The following is a 17850-nucleotide window of genomic DNA, read 5'->3' as shown; positions in this document are numbered from 1 at the left end:
GATCCAATCACAATGCTTCCCCATAGGATTGGCTGAGACTGTCAAGGAGGCAGATCAGGGGCAGAGCCAGCATGATTCAAACACAGCCCTGGCCAATCATTATCTCCTCGTAGAGATGAATAGAATCAATGCATCTCTATGAGGAACGTTCAGTGTCTGCATGCAGAGGGAGGAGATACTGAATGTTTGGATGCATTTTAGGCAGTCATGACCCAGGAAGGATCTCTAACAGCTATCTGAGGAGTGGCCAGTGAAGTTATCACTAGGCTGTAATGTAAACACTGCATTTTCTCTGAAAAGACAGTGTTTACAGCAAAAAGCCTGAAGGCAATGATTCTACTCACCAGAACAAATTCAATAAGCTGGAGTTGTTCTGGTGACTATAGTGTCCCTTTAAATAACTCATACCATTTTGTCACATAGCCTGACAGAGTTGTAGAGCTCTGTTTAGTTCCAGTGCTTTAGCCTTTCGGGAAAGTCCTGGCCTTCTGGACCCTACTTCACATGAGAAAGTTTAACATTAAAGGGACACTATAGGCATCAAAACAACTTTAGCTTCATGAAGCAGTTTTGATGTATAGATCATGCCCCACAGGCTCACTGTTCAATTCTCTGCCATTTAGGTGTTAAATAACTGTATGCAGTCCTGGTTACATCTACCTGCATGTGATTGGCAAAGCCTTCCTAAACACTGCCTGTAGAGAGACATTTAATGTTTAAACGTCATTATCCGTTTAATTTAGAAGTTTTTATCTCATGCCATGTTAATAGCCTTTTAGAACCAGCAGGAAGCTGCATAAGTTACAGAACAGGAGATTCAAACTTCTACAATAAGTGAACATCTGATTGAAAATGAAAATATTTTTTTATGCAGGTTGTGTAAATCACAGCCAAGGTAGGTGTGGCTAGGGCGCCCTGGACAGAAACAAAACTGATTTTATTATCTATTCACCCAAACTGCTTCATTAGGCCAATGTTATTTTGATGCCTATAGTGTCCCTTTAAAGTATATCCTCCCACATATATTGTACATACTTAAATAATACTCTTCTTACCTCTGACAAGGTCCACATCAATAAGATCTGGTTTTACATGTCCTGTCTTCTTTGGTTTGTTTCTCAAACCCTGTGAAGTACAAAAGAAACAATGTCAAACCCATACCCTAAAATATGTATTACACATACCATATATTCCATTTGTAACAACAATATTCCATTTGAATACCTCAATATAAATTGATAAAATTAAAATTGCTATATTTATAATATAAGAGTTTTACATTTTATAATAAGCTTTTTATTTTATAGTCTACAATAGAAAAAAAAGTTGAAAAACATGGAAGATTACAATCAAGTGGTTATGAGGTAAAAATACCATCTCTGCAGACACTCTTACTATTCTTTTCTTTTTTAACTCTAGAGGTAAACACCTTTTTTTTCTGTTTGTGCTGTCAACCTTTTCTACTGGTTTTAGGATACAAATCTTGCTATCCCCAGACGCCTTGGATAGATTTGCTATAGCTGGGTGAGAGACACACACAGTATAAAAGGTCTTCTAGCTCAGATCTCAGGCAAGTTAAAGTGGAATTTGCAAACACCCCCCAATTGGGGACATCACTGCTGGGGGTCCGGTGGCAAGTAAAGGTGAAATTACTGTTTGTTGGCACAGCTTCAACTCATGTGGGAGAGTACAGCATTAAGGTCTATAGGGGATCCCGTAAGACCACAGGATCCTTCATATGAACAGCCACTTTCAGCAGCCATTACGGGTGATGCCTGTCAGGAGTGACTGTTAGACTCAAGACGGAGTCTAAGAAAGTCAGGTAAAAGGAGAAATATAGAGACAAAGTTGTCCCTACTTTGTCTCTGTACATTTATAAACTGGGTTGAAATTTCAGTGAAATTCCAAAACAGTCAAAATGAGTATTTCATAAAAACACCACTAGAAAAGCTGTGACCATATATTGTAAAAATAAATTAAATAGTAAATAAATCTTATATTTTCTACCCATTACATTTTTTTGTTAGGGGTGGGCTTGACCGCCACATCAAGCAGTCGAATCGGGCACTAGCTCTGGAAATTGCTGGCTCTTTCTATTACAACAGCTATATCCCGACTGTTGACCCATATTGAGCAGATGACTGGTAGTGTCTGGTGTTTCACTGAGCACTTTGTTGCAGCATCTTGGATGTTTATTACGTCTGTGCTCCGAATATCTTCCAAACTCGGTGATTACAAGGTGTTAACAAGGGGGACCACACAGAGGCTGTTCGGTAACCGAACAGAAGGGGAACAATTCCATTCAAATGCAGGGGGGATATCAGATGAAGCAAGGTACAAATAAGGGAACACATACCCTCGACTTATCCATTTCACAATTGTTCATCAAAAAACTGCATTCGACTTATAGACGAGTATATACAGCATATGTCTTGGTCCCTGCTTGTAAAATAGCCTGTATTATTCAGGTCTATTTTGTACCCTCTGCATCAAGCCACTCATACTTAACATTTAGACACAACTAACTCACTTGTGATGTTTATTTCATAAAAAGTAATAAGTAAAAAGAATGCCTGGTAGTGGATGCTCTTTTGCAGGAATGGCAATTTGTGATGCTGGCCCGTCTGATTCATTACTTGCAAAAAGCATTAGCTTCTCACGAGTTTGCTCAGGAATCAGAACCCCCTGGTCCTTCAGAGCGGATTTCTCTTTGAGGCCTGTCCTATTTCAAGGGTTCATGGAATGTCAGAGACCTACCGCACACAGCAAGGTCTATGTTCTGGGACTTTTGGGTTCCTGGCACCAGTATATGTTATCTGTCTGCATGGAAATCCTGGTGCAGCTAGTATTTGGAAAGAGATTGTCGTCCCTTCACAGGACCGGTCACTGCCATTATAAATTATCTCTCTTGGTTGTTTTATGACAACCAAGGTTACATTACGATAGAGGGAGGTACAGCAAGTACTGTAAGCAAGTCATATAGGACCATCAACGTGATCCAGTTATTGTTCATGCTATTTAACAATGTCCAGGTTTTGCAAATCAGTCCCTGAATGGCCAACATTTTGCCTGGATTTCAGTCAGACTGAATGTTACCAGATGGCTGTAAACTGGACCAAATGCTTAAAATATGGGACTGTTTAAAAAATAAATAAATAAATAAAAATACAAACTATTTGCCCACTGACTGCTAGCGCCAGTGTTAGCTGGCCAGATGGGCTTATCTACTAAATGTCTAAAACTAGCTATTGGGCATCTAGGAAATAAAATAAATTAATAAATAATGGGTTAGGAGGAGTGAACAGAACAGTTTAAAGGCTATGGTTTGTGAGTTTCAAAATCTTAGTTGGTACAGGAGTCAGATGCAAAAGAACCAATTTTACTCTGGACACAGAATCTTGGCAATTGCTGCATATATGCTCAGGCGAACAAAATACGGTGTTTAGTCAATAACCCCATTTGTTGAATAAGGCTATAATGCTAAATTATCACAGCATGCTAGGTCAGTATTATTTAAAACGAACACTGGAACTCAACAATAAGCAAGAATTTAATAGCATCATTGTTGTAGGAAATTAAAACTGAGTTAATTACAAACTAAGCCATCTAAAGTGACAGACCTGTGCAAGTCTGCACATCCTGGCAAGTTTGTGGGACCAGATGACAGGTTTAAAAACAGTGATGCACATACCCAACCTTAAGTATAACTCTCTCACTGACAAGGTTACAAATGTCAAAACAGAAGACTGAAAAGTGAAACCTATTGAAACAAACTGTTGCGACATGTGGGGGAAAAACAACACCACATGAGTAGGCAGCAGTAACAACAAATGTTACATGTACATATGGTATAGTCCATAATCTGAAGGAAATTTACTGCAATTACAGCTTATTTTTGCTCTTTAAATATATATATATATATATATATATATATATATATATATATATATATATATATATATATATATATAGATAGATATAGATATAATATCTCTCAAATTGGAATTTTAAACCAGAATAAATATAATTATATGTGAATGGTCTATCCAAGGATAGCAGTTTAAATAGTTTTAGCCGTGAAGCGCACTGCATAAGAATTGTTAAATAAGTTCATTAATGCCATAGGAATAGAGAAGGTTTAAAGACAGAATGGAATGTGTTTCAGTTCTAATCAGTGGTACATTAAGTTGACATCAGCGCTGATCAAACATTAGGTTCATGTGTTGGATTCAGACATCTTTACAAAAAAAATTAATTAAAAGATTGAGTTCCACACCGTTTCAACTCTATCAAAGAATCCAGCAACATAAGACATTTTAATTAAACACTGGAATAATTAAACTGAGGATCCTACAGCAGTAAATATGGAAGTTCAGAAACCAACATTTATTGACAGAAAAGACTAAGTTAAAATCACAGCCTGCTAAAAGATTCTATCCCAACTCTGCCAAATGTCCCAAATAAAAATAAAAGTCAACATGGTATATATGACTATACAGAAAATGTTTAGCTTGGAGGGAGACAACCAAACTGAAACTGTACAGGAGTTTACAAATCACAATACAAACAAAATATAGCACAAACTGGTGTTCTCCAGAATAAATTTGGTAAATAATGAGAATTTAAAAAAAATTATATATACACCATTTATATGAAGAAGAAGAAAAAGAACAGCCAATACTATAAGAAACATGGGGGGATGGTTGCACTCACCTAAACATGCTTAAATGGGGTGCTGCTGGGGGCCATATTATACAATAAACAATACACAAGATCCAGCGCACTCTCCTATCTACTAAACAGCAACTTCAATGTTGACAGATTTTATTAGTTTGTAAAAGTTTTTTTTTTTTTTAAAACACCTAATCTAGGCAAAAAAATGGGGATTTAGTTACATTATATGATCATACATTGCATACGCCTGCCACAACGTCAATGTACCCCATCTTTGGCAGGTCCTACTCTTTTTAAAAAAAACTTTTACAAACTAATAAAATCTGTCAACATTGAAGTTGCTGTTTAGCAGATAGGAGAGTGCGCTGGATCTTGTGTATTGTTTATTGTATAATATGGCCCCCAGCAGCACCCCATTTAAGCATGTTTAGGTGAGTGCAACCATCCCCCCATGTTTCCTATATATATTTGGGAGTCTAGCCAACTCCTTGGTTTTGCACCCCTCCCTGTTACAGGTGCCTCATGTCAGGTCCCTATTTAGCATTGTACTGCAGAGAGCCTCAGATGGAATTTTTCCCCAAGTAAGTGGTTAATCTCATAAGAGCAGACATTAGACTGTGAGAGTAGGACCTGCCAAAGATGGGGTACATTGACGTTGTGGCAGGCTTATGCAATGTATGATCATATAATGTAACTAAATCCCCATTTTTTTGCCTAGATTAGGTGTTTTTTTAAAAAAACTTTTACAAACTAATAAAATCTGTCAACATTGAAGTTGCTGTTTAGCAGATAGGAGAGTGCGCTGGATCTTTTGTATTGTTTATAGCCAATACTATAAGATGTAGTGGTTATAGTGCTTGGCATATCCGTTTATACTTTTATCCCACGTTACTAAAGAGCGAAGCAAACTAAAACTGTTGATTAGCATTGATCTATATGTATATACCGTTTTCCCCCGAAAATAAGACCGGGTGTTTTATTAATTTTTTGCTCCAAACCCAATAATATTTGTACAGCTATGCTGGTAAACCGTAATTCATCCTTGAATATTAGTATATTTAACATATCAGACATCTATTTTACAGTATATACAAACGGTCAGCCTTTTAACTAAAATGTTTCATTTCATTTTCTGCCTAGTGTTCTCTAATCCCTAGCATATGGCTCTGGAACTTGTAGATAAAAGCGTTGAGTATGTGTAACCTTACAGAAGTTAGCATGCAGTTTATTTCAATTCTCACACCAAAAAGAAATGCATTTCATTCACATGGATGCGCCTACAATTAAAAGTGGAATGTGTTACTTTAACAATGTTAAAAAGGGCATGTGCCACAAGCCAATTATCAATATTACTAAAGGCACTTTTACCCCCATTCATTATACACATTTTAAAATGAAGCAGTAACAATCTATCATTCTCTGTTAGCCACTTCAAATTGCAAGCTATACAGGCCAACTTTACTTACCAGTTTAAGAAACTGCACATCACATAAAAAAAGAATACCATCAAGTAAATTATTAAAATTGTTACTAGTTAGGAAACATATTAGAATAATTGTGATAATATATCACTTCATTTACTTACAAAAGTACAAATGTGAAAAACAGCAGAACTTAAAACCAATGCAAACTAAGTAATTATTATAAATACACACATAATGTGGCTATTTAACAATATGTCAGCCTGAAATAGTCTCTTTATTAAACTCAGCCAGCCACTCTGGCCATTTGATAAATCTTATCTTCAAATAATTAGCTGTGTTTATTTGCAGTCTCAAGTTTTCATATTTCTTTGGTTTTCAAATAAATTCATAGATAATTTTTTCACTGCATCTTAATGTGACACGGCCATGCCGAACTTAACTTTCTCATATGATTTCCTCTTATTTTCCTCTCTCATAATCTGTTCTTTTCTTCATTTCTGATCTAGTTTTCTTTAAAACATATGGCAAACCAGGGACTACTTCGTCTTATGTATTTTTCCTATGTTTGACTTTCGCTGACCCAAGGATCAGCTTAAGTTAGCTCCATTTCCTGTGTCAAGGAAAAGGGTAAGTACTTGCAGTCCCTACCTTGCTTTATGTTTTAAAGAAAGCTAGATCAGAAATAAAGATGAGAAGAAAAGATTCTGAGAGTGGAAGAGAAAAGGAAACAATATGAGAAAGGTAAGTTTGGCATGACAGTGCCGCATTAAACCTTCACTCCCCTGACCCACCACACCTCCTCTAAAATACTTCCTCGTCTTGATAGCATCACGTACAGTGTACAGCTCCCTTTATGTCCTTCCTAACCTGCAGAGACAAATAACGCAGATGAGCTTTATTTTTTTTAGAAGCATAGCCAGCTTTCAGGGAGTGCTGCTCAGCTACCATGCATACAAACCCTATAAGTGAACTACGAGTTCCAGGAACACCTGCTCTGAGAGTAATGGAGACTGTGCTTAGAATATGTTGATTTCCTCTTCACCTTCTAATCCTTTAAATAAACACTCTAGTATTAGGAATGCAAACATATTCACAACATAGAAAATTATACTATTTAGATTATAAATATGATAAAGCTTTTTATTTACCTTATTTTCTCCGGCACAACAGTCTTGCTGTGCGTGCCACTCCTCCACTGGATGAGATCATCATTACTAATAATCTCAGCCGATCTAATGTTTCCCATAGCAAAGCACTGAGAGGCTAGTGTTAGTGCATGGCAATTGCTGTGCTGCACCAATCAGCATCAGCTCATAAAGATGACTTATTGCATTTCTATGGGGAGCATTTCCACGCAGAGTGAGATTGCAGAACCACATTCAGGAAGTTCCTCTAGTCAATGTCCGAGTGACAGCCACTAGAGGTTGTATTAGGCAGCAATGCAATTATGGTCTTCCCTCAGAACAGCTACAAGTTCCTGTTTGCTTAAACGACTTGAGGTGTGGGCAAAGCTCAAGGTTAAGTATGTGTTTGAGGACATGAACAAAATCAAATGATTTTGTATGTGTATGATTAGGTTCTACGCTATATGAACGAAACAGCATCAGATATTTGGGACTATGCAGTGATATTTTTACCCTGATGCTTATAATAAAGAAAGGTTGCAGATGCTGAATTTGCCTACGTCAAAGTGTGCCTGAACATTTTTTCTTAAGTTATGTACAAAATCAAATGATAAAATATACTTATTCACAGACACCCTATGCAGATATGAATTGATAGAGGGTTGTAAGCTGTAGCCATACCTTCAGAGGGAATAACACTGCAGGCTGCAAGGGACCATTTGAACACTGTTTCACACTGAACAGATAGATAATGTCAAGAGACTTTAGGAACTATAATAACTTCAAAGAGGCTAGAGTGTACGTTTGATGACAGGACTAAATAACCTGAATGATTAACAAATGACAAAAAAAAAAAAAAAAAAGCACACAAATCATTTGTGAAAAAATATGGCTGTTTCAGGCATAAAAATAAATGGATTATTTAATATATTTTGGTTGTTTTAAAATATATTTATCATATTTAAAGTAAACTGAATGGTTAATAAGAAAATTCAAATATACGCAGGAAATCTAGTCTTGAAAGGTAGTAATTGTATACAGCTGAATATTGAAATACTTTTGAAAGGTTACCTTGATTTCTCTTTGCTCCACAGATTTCTCCCATATCTGCTGGTCATATGCTCCAATCTGAAAGTAAACGCACAATATTAGTGACCATACAAATTGGAAAACAATTAAATTAAAGGTAAACATTTATACTTTTTCATAAGAAGAAAAAACAAAACAAGAGTGTTTTTATAGTATTTTTCAGGTTATATATTTTGTTGTTGGGTTTAAAAATAAATTATTCTATTAATATTCTAGTACTTTACTTGCGCTGCCTTTCAAGTTATCCTTTAGCACCTTGAAAGTATTTTTATTTTTTAAATTTTTGCAGTGCATAAGGAGTTAACAGACAGGCTTGAGGTGCCCCAGCAGCAGTCCTCAGGCATTCCAACACGCGTTACATGTGGGGTATATGAGACACATGCACAATTTTTTATAATAGAAACAAGCGTAGATAGGTATGTCAGAGCATTATCGTTAAGCAGAAAAATAGACTGGTTATGCTAACCAACATCAGATTGGGATATAATAAGAGTAAGCTAATGTTAAACAAAGTTCACCTGTCCATGTAGTGAGTTTAGTGTGTGGTGTATCTGTGTACGGCAGAGTAAGAGTGCAGGATAGCAGACCTAGTGTACTGGCAAAGTAATGCATTACACACATCGTGGTGAGACCACTGGACAGGTTGCGAAGAAGTGCCGTCCAATCTGGCGCCTTCGACAATGTATCTTGGAGCAGAGTCTTGTGTGTTGAGGGTGGTCGCGGACTGTGGGAAACCAAGCTGGCGCTTCTGGCCGCTACTTCGGTCATTCATCCGATGCCCCTGCGGGGGTCGCTTTTCAATTATGGGCTCGGTCCGTATAGGGGAGCAGTGTAGCGCTGCGGAGGCGGGGTGCCCCTCCAGCCCCGGGGTTGTGGGAGAGCCGCTACCCTTATGCCACGAACCTGACGTCCTGTGAGGTTCAGGGTCTGCCCGTGAGGAATGGTGCAGTGGGCGCTGCTTTCTGTCAGTGCGGGTCTCCTGTTGCATCTCGTAGCCCTCTGTGTGCGTGGCCGGTACTTGCGGGTGGAAACCCTCTTCGTTTTTAGCCCAGGTGTGCAGCGTGTGCTGGTTGTGGAAGCTGGGGATAATTGTGCACCCTGAGGAGGTTTCCCACACCTTTTGCCGCCATCTTGCGCTCCCAATGGTAGTAGTTGTAGGGCCTGTATGTGCCTTGCTCGGTCAGTCAGCTGCGCCCAGAATCTGTTGAGTATCACATCCAGAGTATCTGTTGCCAATGTGCTGTGCCCCGCTGTGTCATGCTGTGGTGATTTTAGGCCGTGTGTAGTATTGTGCATCCCCAAACTTGTTTTCTTCCGCTCCAGATCAGCTCAGGAGTGGTAAAGGGTCCTCTGGGACAGGTTACGCTGTGGCAGCTCAGGTCGGCGGTGACCGGGATAACACCCACCGGTCCAGAGGGGGAGTGGGGACAGCGAGTCGGTCATAGAACTAAGAACGGCCGTCTCGTTCCAGCTCAAGCTCCGGTAGGCATCAATCGAGTTGCATCGATGACGTGCCGGGTCTTATGCGGTATCTCGGTGTACACCGTCGGCAGATTAGTATTTTGTTCACCGATATGGGTTAGTGTCTGCTTGTGACTCAGTTAGCGCAGATTTTCAGACTCAGATGCGGGAGCTCAGACGAAGCACGTTTGATCTGATCAGCGGTCAGGCTCCGCCCTCCCCTTAAAAGTATTTTAATGGGGACACACGGTTAAATGTGCACTCGATTGTCTGCATCTTCAAAAAACAGATAATTAGTTATTTTCCATTTAACCTATCCATCCAAAACTGACATCCTTATCCATTGATAAGGGAAAGAAAATCAGCAGCAGTGGAAATTATAATATAGCATAAATTTATATATTGTGTAGGTATGACTTATCTGCATAAACATTTTGAATAATATATTCCTTTTGAGAAAAATAGTCTTATTAAAATATGTGTCTAAAGCTCAGATTGAAAATATGCAATAATTCTTAGGATATTAAAAAAAAAATTTGTATTCTTTATTTTTCTGTGCTCAGTTGTACAAGAAAGTTACATTCAGCATTTCATGAGATAGTTTGCAAATATTCAGCAATAGTTAGTATACTCTCAGTATTTGGGGTTAGTGTCAAGCTATCCAGTGAAATGCGTTTGGCAAGCACTTTCTTATTTTGATCATGTTTAGGGACAAACCCAGAGCTAGCTAGATTTCTACAGGCTAGTGGATGGTTGTGTTGCTCTCACAGGGTACTACAGGAGTAGGATGTAAGGTATGCTCCCTAGTGTTGCAAGAAGCTGCAATGCTGCGTAGGAGCTTACGCGTGTGTGTGATCTCAGGTTGGCGATATTAATCTTCTAATTATCGATACATTCATTTATTGAATTCAGATATTAATTAAAACCTATTATCCTGTAGATTTGCCCCGGCTATGGGCATTTCAACCCACCACTACCCCTGGTGTGTTAACAGAGTCCCATAGAGAATGCAAGTCCAGGCTTGGCCACTCCACCGACTCAAAGCCATTTCACAGGCTCTCATCCCGCGCCCACGGATCCAACGGAATCTCTGGTAACCTTTACTGATTTTTTTTCCCCTCTTAGGATAAAAAAAAAAAAAAAAACACCTTTCACACAACACAATAAAAATTTACTTTACTGGGATGCTACATCACATGTTAACCTTGTACCATAATAAACATACTTTCGTGTCATCACATCAAATTAAAAACATTTAAAGGTGTAAACTAGTCAACCTCAAAACACCTAAGCGATTCCCTATAAATAATGCTATATTTAGAAAAGTATCTGATTTACTTGACTCCTCTCGGTTTGAGTTTGATACTAACTTAGTAATTAAGAGTGCAATATACTTGGCATTCTATGGTTTCTTTAAACCCACATAATTTACTAGTGAAAGCTCTACTAAAACAGAGCAGTGTTTAAAAGTTGGCCTTTTTTTTTATAAATTCTTTATTTTTAGTAGTGCAGATAAACATAATATTTCAACAAGCGCCACAACAGCGTAGTCCAAGGTTCATACATGGTAGACAGTGGTATGATAGTTTGCGCAGTTTTTATATTTTACATTTTAGTTGAACAGTTGGGTTGTCCAAAGAAGATTGAGATAAAATTAAGTAGTGATACTGGTTGCTTAGCCCGGTTATGTGTTGTCATGAGCATTATAGTAGATCACAGGTCAGGTGGGTAGGCGTGTTGAGTGCAGTAGCTAGCAAGGTTAGCATGTCGAGGTATGAACCGGTATGACCTTAGTTCTATTCTGACCTGTGTCCTAGATTATCTAGTGTCTGTCATGCTTAAACATGGCTCGGTTATGGTGCTTATGTGTGTGGGGTGAAAATTATGTATTTGCGGATACCACTTCACTTGTGACGTTTATGAGCCATAGTGTAGGTAGGTTGATAGGTAAGGGAAGACAGTGGGCTGACCATCATGCTGGGCATGTGCAAAAAACGTTATAATTTGAGCGTTGTTCCAACGCCCTTGTGGGTATAATGCCTGGGTAATAGGAATGCCACTTTTATAGTTTAAGTCTAAGGCTTTAAATTTTTATGCTGTTTTGTAATTGGGTTCACCAAGCCTAAGCACTTTTCAGGTGGGATAGTGAACCAGCTGCCGATCCCTAGGTATTAACAGGCTTGAGTTGGCCCTTTAATTTGTGTTGGCTAATGCCCCAATGCGTGTGTCAATAGGTTTGCTGTCGTGGGCGGCAGGCAGAGCGAGTAGGTGAGTGTGTAAATATTTGTTTTAAAACAGAAAACCAGCTTTTCGCAGAAAGCTAATACATAGTGAGGTAATAGAGAATAGGCGAGTTGTCATTGCATTAAACCAGAAGCTCACAGAAGGTAACATTTTAGTCTTTACATGAAAGCATTGATCTAGCATAGTGAAACAGTGCTCGATTTATAATGGTATCTGTTATGGCGACCTCCAGAGGTACCGTTAGCTCAGGTTAAGTCAACTGTGCCAGTACCCAGTAGGGTGCGCACAGGTCTATTAAGGTGAGGTAAGTGTGGATGTTACTGTCACGGCTAGGCATGGAGTGTGTGCTATGTCTTATCAAGAGAAGCCTAACACAACTTAGGTAACACAAATAGGTATACATGCTGATTCGACTTAGTGGTCTATAAGGCTTTGCTGCCTCCGGGTCTTATGGAAAGAGCTATTGGGTGACAGGGTTTCTGGTGACCGTCTTAGTGGGAGAGGCTGTCATAGCGTTACGAGCACACAAAGGTATAGTACATCCTATCCTGAGTGGGGCATTATTGAGCGTCGGTTGGCGCCTGTTTGTGTTATTCGTGGGTATGCCTCGGCCATCTTTCGCCTAGTGTGAGTAGGTTGGGTTGGTGCTATATCTTATGTCAGTGGGTAGGCCAGTACCGATACCATCGAGGGCAACATCTAAAGCATACAATCATGTACATTCTGCTGGAAACAAAAACTTGTGAACATGTGTCTATAACTACAACTGTGTGTGTGTCCATTAACGGACTGTACGATGCCGCTCTCAGCATAGGGATGGGTCGGCTACAGTTCTGGCAGGCAGACCTTTGCACCGAAGTACCTTTATTCCCATCCAGTCCTCAGGAGCCTGAAGGGTGTTTGGTGGCCCTCTGGGCTTTGAATGTGGTGGGAGCCGAGGCTCCGGGGTTGGCCGGCTGAAACGGTTTAACTGCGGTCATATCCCAGACGTGGGTGGTCGCAGGTTTCCGTGTTGGGGTGGTTGTTTCGGGTCGTGGTAGCAAGTCCAGTGCCGATAGCACTGAGTCTATTTCGGATGGGTCATTTATGCGTGTCATGGCTCCCCCATGAGTAATGACTAAGCTTCTGGGGAAAGCCCATTGATAAGGTGCGGCGTGTTGTTGTTAGGGGTTTGAATAGTCCCCTCCAAGTTAAAGTAGGCTTAGATAGGTCCTGGTAAAAAGATATGTTGGCCATGTCAAAGAGGTGAGTAGTTTTCCCCCTCGCTGCCGCCATGATGTTACGTTGGTCTGACTGCCTGTGGAGTCGGGGTGCCCGCTGGGGCCTTAGCTGCTCTTGGGATGTGGTATACTGCGTCAATCGTGGCTGCCCCCGCCTGTTGTGGAGTAAGTAAGGTGGCGAGGAGTCTATCGATGTACTGTGGGAGGTCGGTCTGTGGTACAGTTTCTGGGACGCCTCGTACCTTTAAGTTTCGGCTCCTGTGTCGGTCCTCCACCGCGTCCAGGCGGTCTGTAAGGAGGGCCTGGCCGCGTCGGAGTTCCGAGTTGTGAGCCTCCAATTGTATGCATATGGCGGTGAGGCCTTGCGTGTCCTCTTCCGTGCGCTTAACGCGCCTCTCCAGGGTATGTAGTTCCTCCCGCAGTGTCGCAATGTCTGCCGCGAACAGCGTGCGGATGTGTCGGAGTAGGGCCTTGATGTCGCCCTTAGTGGAGGGTAGGTAGTTTTCCTCGTCTGAGGAGGAGCCATGTAGTCCCCCTATGCCGGGGAACTCGTCCAGGTCATCTAGTACCTGCTCCCCCGAGGAGGCCGAGGTCGTGTCGCCATTGTATTTTGGCGCGAAGGTTTCTGCGGTCTTCGCAGGACGAAGGAGCAGATCTCCGATGTCTCGGGCTCCCGTTGGCTTCGATGCCTTCTGGTGCTTTGCCTTCTTCCCCATCATATGGTATCTCAGTGCTGGAGAAGAATAGTAGGTTTTTGGGTGATTAATTTGCTTTTTTCAAGCTTATTGCAGCGGAGCTCTCGTGGTGCACGTCTGCTTCAATCGGCTGCTAGCTCCGCCCCCAAAAGTTGGCCTTTTAATAAAACATTCAGACCATTATACAGTTGCCTTCCCCATATAAAAAACAGCTAAATGGGTCAAATTATAAAAATAAAAATTACCCTACACTTAATAAACTGTGCCCTGTTAATATTTTAAACTATTACTTGTCTGCTAAGTGGACTCAAGAGGGAGCTCTATAATCTCGGGTACTGGGCATTTAAGGGGATAAGCCTGGGTAGAAGTTATGAGAGGAGAACAACAGATTGCCCAGACCAAGCGAAAATTTGTAGTAAAACAGCATTTAATGAGTGTTAATAAAATAGAGATTGACATATCATGGGACAAATGAGGCGTATAAAGGGTAACCTTTAGACTGTAATACATAAGAATATACTTGGGGAAAAAATAGGAACAAAGGAACTAAAGTATACACATATAGTGTTTTCATATAGTTTTAACCATAATCTTCAAAAGAATCAATAAAGAAGAATGTAAGTATATATGCATCCTGCTTGAAGTTTCAAAAGTAGAATCTCAGAACAGCTGGTCAGGCTGCTTGTGATGAAACCAAGGTAGAGATTTTAATTGTAATAAAATGTAAATCGAATTTATGTTGGAATGATCGTTTGCAACAAAATTAAAAAAACAACTCAAACAAATCAAAACAAATCAAACTGAACTTGGCAACAATATACATAAATATCAGCAAGCTCTACCAGATTATGAAAAGTATTTGTATCAGATTCTAATTACAGGCACACTCAGGTATAAGAAAGTGTTGTGTTATATACCTAGTGCTCTTGTAAAAGAAACGTAATAGAAAGAAAAATATATAAATGAAAGCAAGCAGGGAAACAAACAACCAGAGAGAGCTATTTCTATATGACAACTAGTTTTCTAAACTGGGTCTTCAAGGGCACCTATGCTCATGATAAAGACTAGCTTACTGAGCTCTGAGCAGCTCAAACTGGAATGTGCATGAAGACTTTGTTCTGCTCAAAGAGCGTCTACTTAACACTAAGGATTCACATAAATCAAGTTATATATTTAAATAGCAGGATTACTAAAAAGATATTCAGTGTCAAGGACAGTTGAAAAAGCAGACAGAGCTGAGCCACAACATGCGTTTCGCCAGTCAGGTGGCTCTTCAGGGGGAAACAAAAATATAACAGAGTTGAATATATATGGGGCAAAAAAACCTGATAGGTTTCTAGAGTCTATCCAATAGTTTTGTCAATTGATTGACTCTGGCGATAGTCAATCTGGATCCACGAGGGAAGAGGGAAAGTGGTGTTCTGAACATCGTTGAATAATCTACATAAGGTCTAGAGAAGTGGCCAATGGTTGGCAGGTAAAACTAATCAGCATTTCGCAGAGTGATGAGATCAATCACTTATGCAGTCAGGTAAAATCGCTGAGCTAATCGGCAGTTCTGCAAAAGTGCATATAGTGATTGAACGTTTTAGTCAAGTGCTCAGTGGTGAATGAATAGAAGAATGCAGAGGTACACAGATCCTTGATGGATATCTGAGAGGATGAGTGTAACAAAAGGCCACGGGTGTGTCTACTAAACAAAAATAACTAGAAAATGTAAAGTAAAAATGTTGCATGGTGGATCAATGCAATTAACTATAAATACAAAGAAAAAATGTAAAATAGTAATACAAAGAACTTAGAAAAAAGAGGTTTCTGGAATGAATGCCATCATATCCAGTAAAGGGTATATCATATAAGTTTTAAAGGAGCAAGGGATGTGCAAGTGTATTTTTCCCCCTCTATATTTGAAGTTTTGACATACCACACTATATTTTCTATTGTCCTCTTTTTCCAGAACATATCACCTTGAACTTGAGGACGTTTCCAAGACACTGCTCCCTAATGTATTCTTCTCTACCACAACACTAAGGCTATATGGTGCAACTAAGGTTACATGACAAAAATAAATAAGACATCTAGACTTTATGAATTTCCAGAAAAAAATCACTATGCAATGAAGATTGCAAAGAGCCAGAAATGAATTGTTTTCTCAAGGAGTAATGTCCTACAAATTCACTAACAGTGGAAAAAAACAAGTACAATAAAACAGAGGATGCTGGAAGGAAAAAAAAAAAAAAAAAAACTATGACTGAGTCGTGCCTGCCAGCAAACAGAGAAACAATCAAAAGATATAGCAGAAATCACAGACCAAGAAGGTAAAACAAGGACACAATACCTACAAAAGTGGTGTAAATAAAAATGTAAACATATCACAAAGAAAAGGCAATTCTCCATATAAGGGTGAAATGATTTATAATGTGCACTATCTAGAAAAGCCTCAATAAAGTAATAGATCTCCTTCCCCAGCAACACACATTCATTAGCATTACAAACTCAAAGAACAACAAACTTAGAAAACCTGTATACATGCCACGTCAACTGTCTTCACCGTTTCATAATCTTAACGCAACACAATTCCTGACCATACAGTACCATTATCAGCACTTGAACAATACGGCCCACTTTTACTTCGCCAATGGCATCTTCACAGAGGAGTATTTGAAACTGGCGCGCATGTGCAGCGAGTGACGAGCACATTAAAATACTTCTCATAGGAAAAAAAGTGAGAAGGATATTATAACTTAATCATTAAATGAAAGCAAACCTTTCAAACACGATAACCATTACTATTATGGTGCCATAAGTGGTCACCTAAACAGACACTTTCTCATACATTGACAAAATACATATATATATATATATATATATATATATATATATATATTTTTTTTTTTTTTTAATTCTTTAAATTATATATTTTTTACATTTATATTTATTTAAGTCCACACAGCCGCTCTACCTTGGGAGAGCTGGAATGGATCCTTTCCCTTCGGTCTAGTGTGGGGCTGCTGGACGAATAAAAACCTTGCATGACATTCTGCAATATTCTTCTGGTGCAGGTGGACCAAAATTCAGAGTAGGATTTGAGGAGTCAATAACTTTTTTTTTTTTTTTTTTTTTTTTTTTTTTAAATGAACCAAATTCAATGAAATTACATATAAAGAATGCTTAACGTATGGAGATTTGCTCGACTAGGTATGGAAGTGGTATGGAAGCTCCATTTGCCACCTCACGAAGTCGGGCACTTTCGATTGCATTTTTTAATGCTCTATTAATCCAGGAATTTCTCAGTTTTGAAAATAAAATTCCAATATTTTAACTCTCTGTTCCTTCATGAAATTAACCAGAATGAATCTCCCAAGACCATTTTAAAATAGGTACTTGCAACAACAAAAATTGAGCTACTAAATGTTATTTACCTGTCAAATCCAACTTTGAATGATTCTTAAATAGAGAAAACGCTCCCTCTGAGGTACATTCCACCAAGTGGCAAATATATAATGTGGTCTCTATTAAGTAGTCATTCGCACTAGCAGTCAGACAACATTTTGCTAAATATGTGAAGACTTTTTTTTTATGTCCAGTTCTGAAACAGACAGATACAAATATAAAAAAGAAAATTAAAAAAAACAAAACATTTTTTATCGAACGTTTTAAAATGGTTATTACATTACGTTTGCATTTCAGTACATGTAATTCACAGATCATAGCACGAATTGAGTGGTACCACAGAGAATCAGAGAGAACCAATATAAAACATAGAAATGATATTGAAGAAAAGACAGGAGAAAAAAAAAAGGAAATAATTGCACCCTTACTAACTCTCAAATATAGACGGGTAGCCAGTGCCACCTCCCTTTGCCAACAGCGGGTGTAATGTAAGTGAAGGTGCTCATGATTATCTTTAACTTTGCAG

The 17850-nt window shown here is 39.1% G+C and overlaps 1 protein-coding gene across 5 annotated transcripts in view; it reads right to left on the bottom strand.

The window, feature by feature from the left end:
* PHTF2 (putative homeodomain transcription factor 2) overlaps positions 1 to 17850 on the bottom strand; it is a 206970-nt gene that overhangs the window by 114381 nt on the left and 74739 nt on the right. For 2 of the 5 annotated variants that reach the window (XM_063448164.1, XM_063448162.1), the window contains exons 3-5: positions 8294 to 8350; positions 6141 to 6152; positions 1056 to 1125 (exon numbers count right to left, since the gene is read on the bottom strand). In XM_063448164.1, the coding sequence (XP_063304234.1) occupies positions 1056 to 1125; positions 6141 to 6152; positions 8294 to 8350 (139 nt within the window). Of the gene's footprint in view, positions 1 to 1055; positions 1133 to 6140; positions 6153 to 8288; positions 8351 to 17850 lie in introns of all 5 variants that reach the window. The other 3 variants (XM_063448163.1, XM_063448166.1, XM_063448165.1) reach the window with 2 other exon arrangements.

Source organism: Pelobates fuscus, chromosome 3 (genome assembly GCF_036172605.1).
Source record: "Pelobates fuscus isolate aPelFus1 chromosome 3, aPelFus1.pri, whole genome shotgun sequence".
Lineage (NCBI taxonomy): Eukaryota > Metazoa > Chordata > Amphibia > Anura > Pelobatidae > Pelobates > Pelobates fuscus.
Note: the sequence above shows the minus strand (reverse complement) of the source record. Positions and strands in the feature narration are given on the sequence as shown.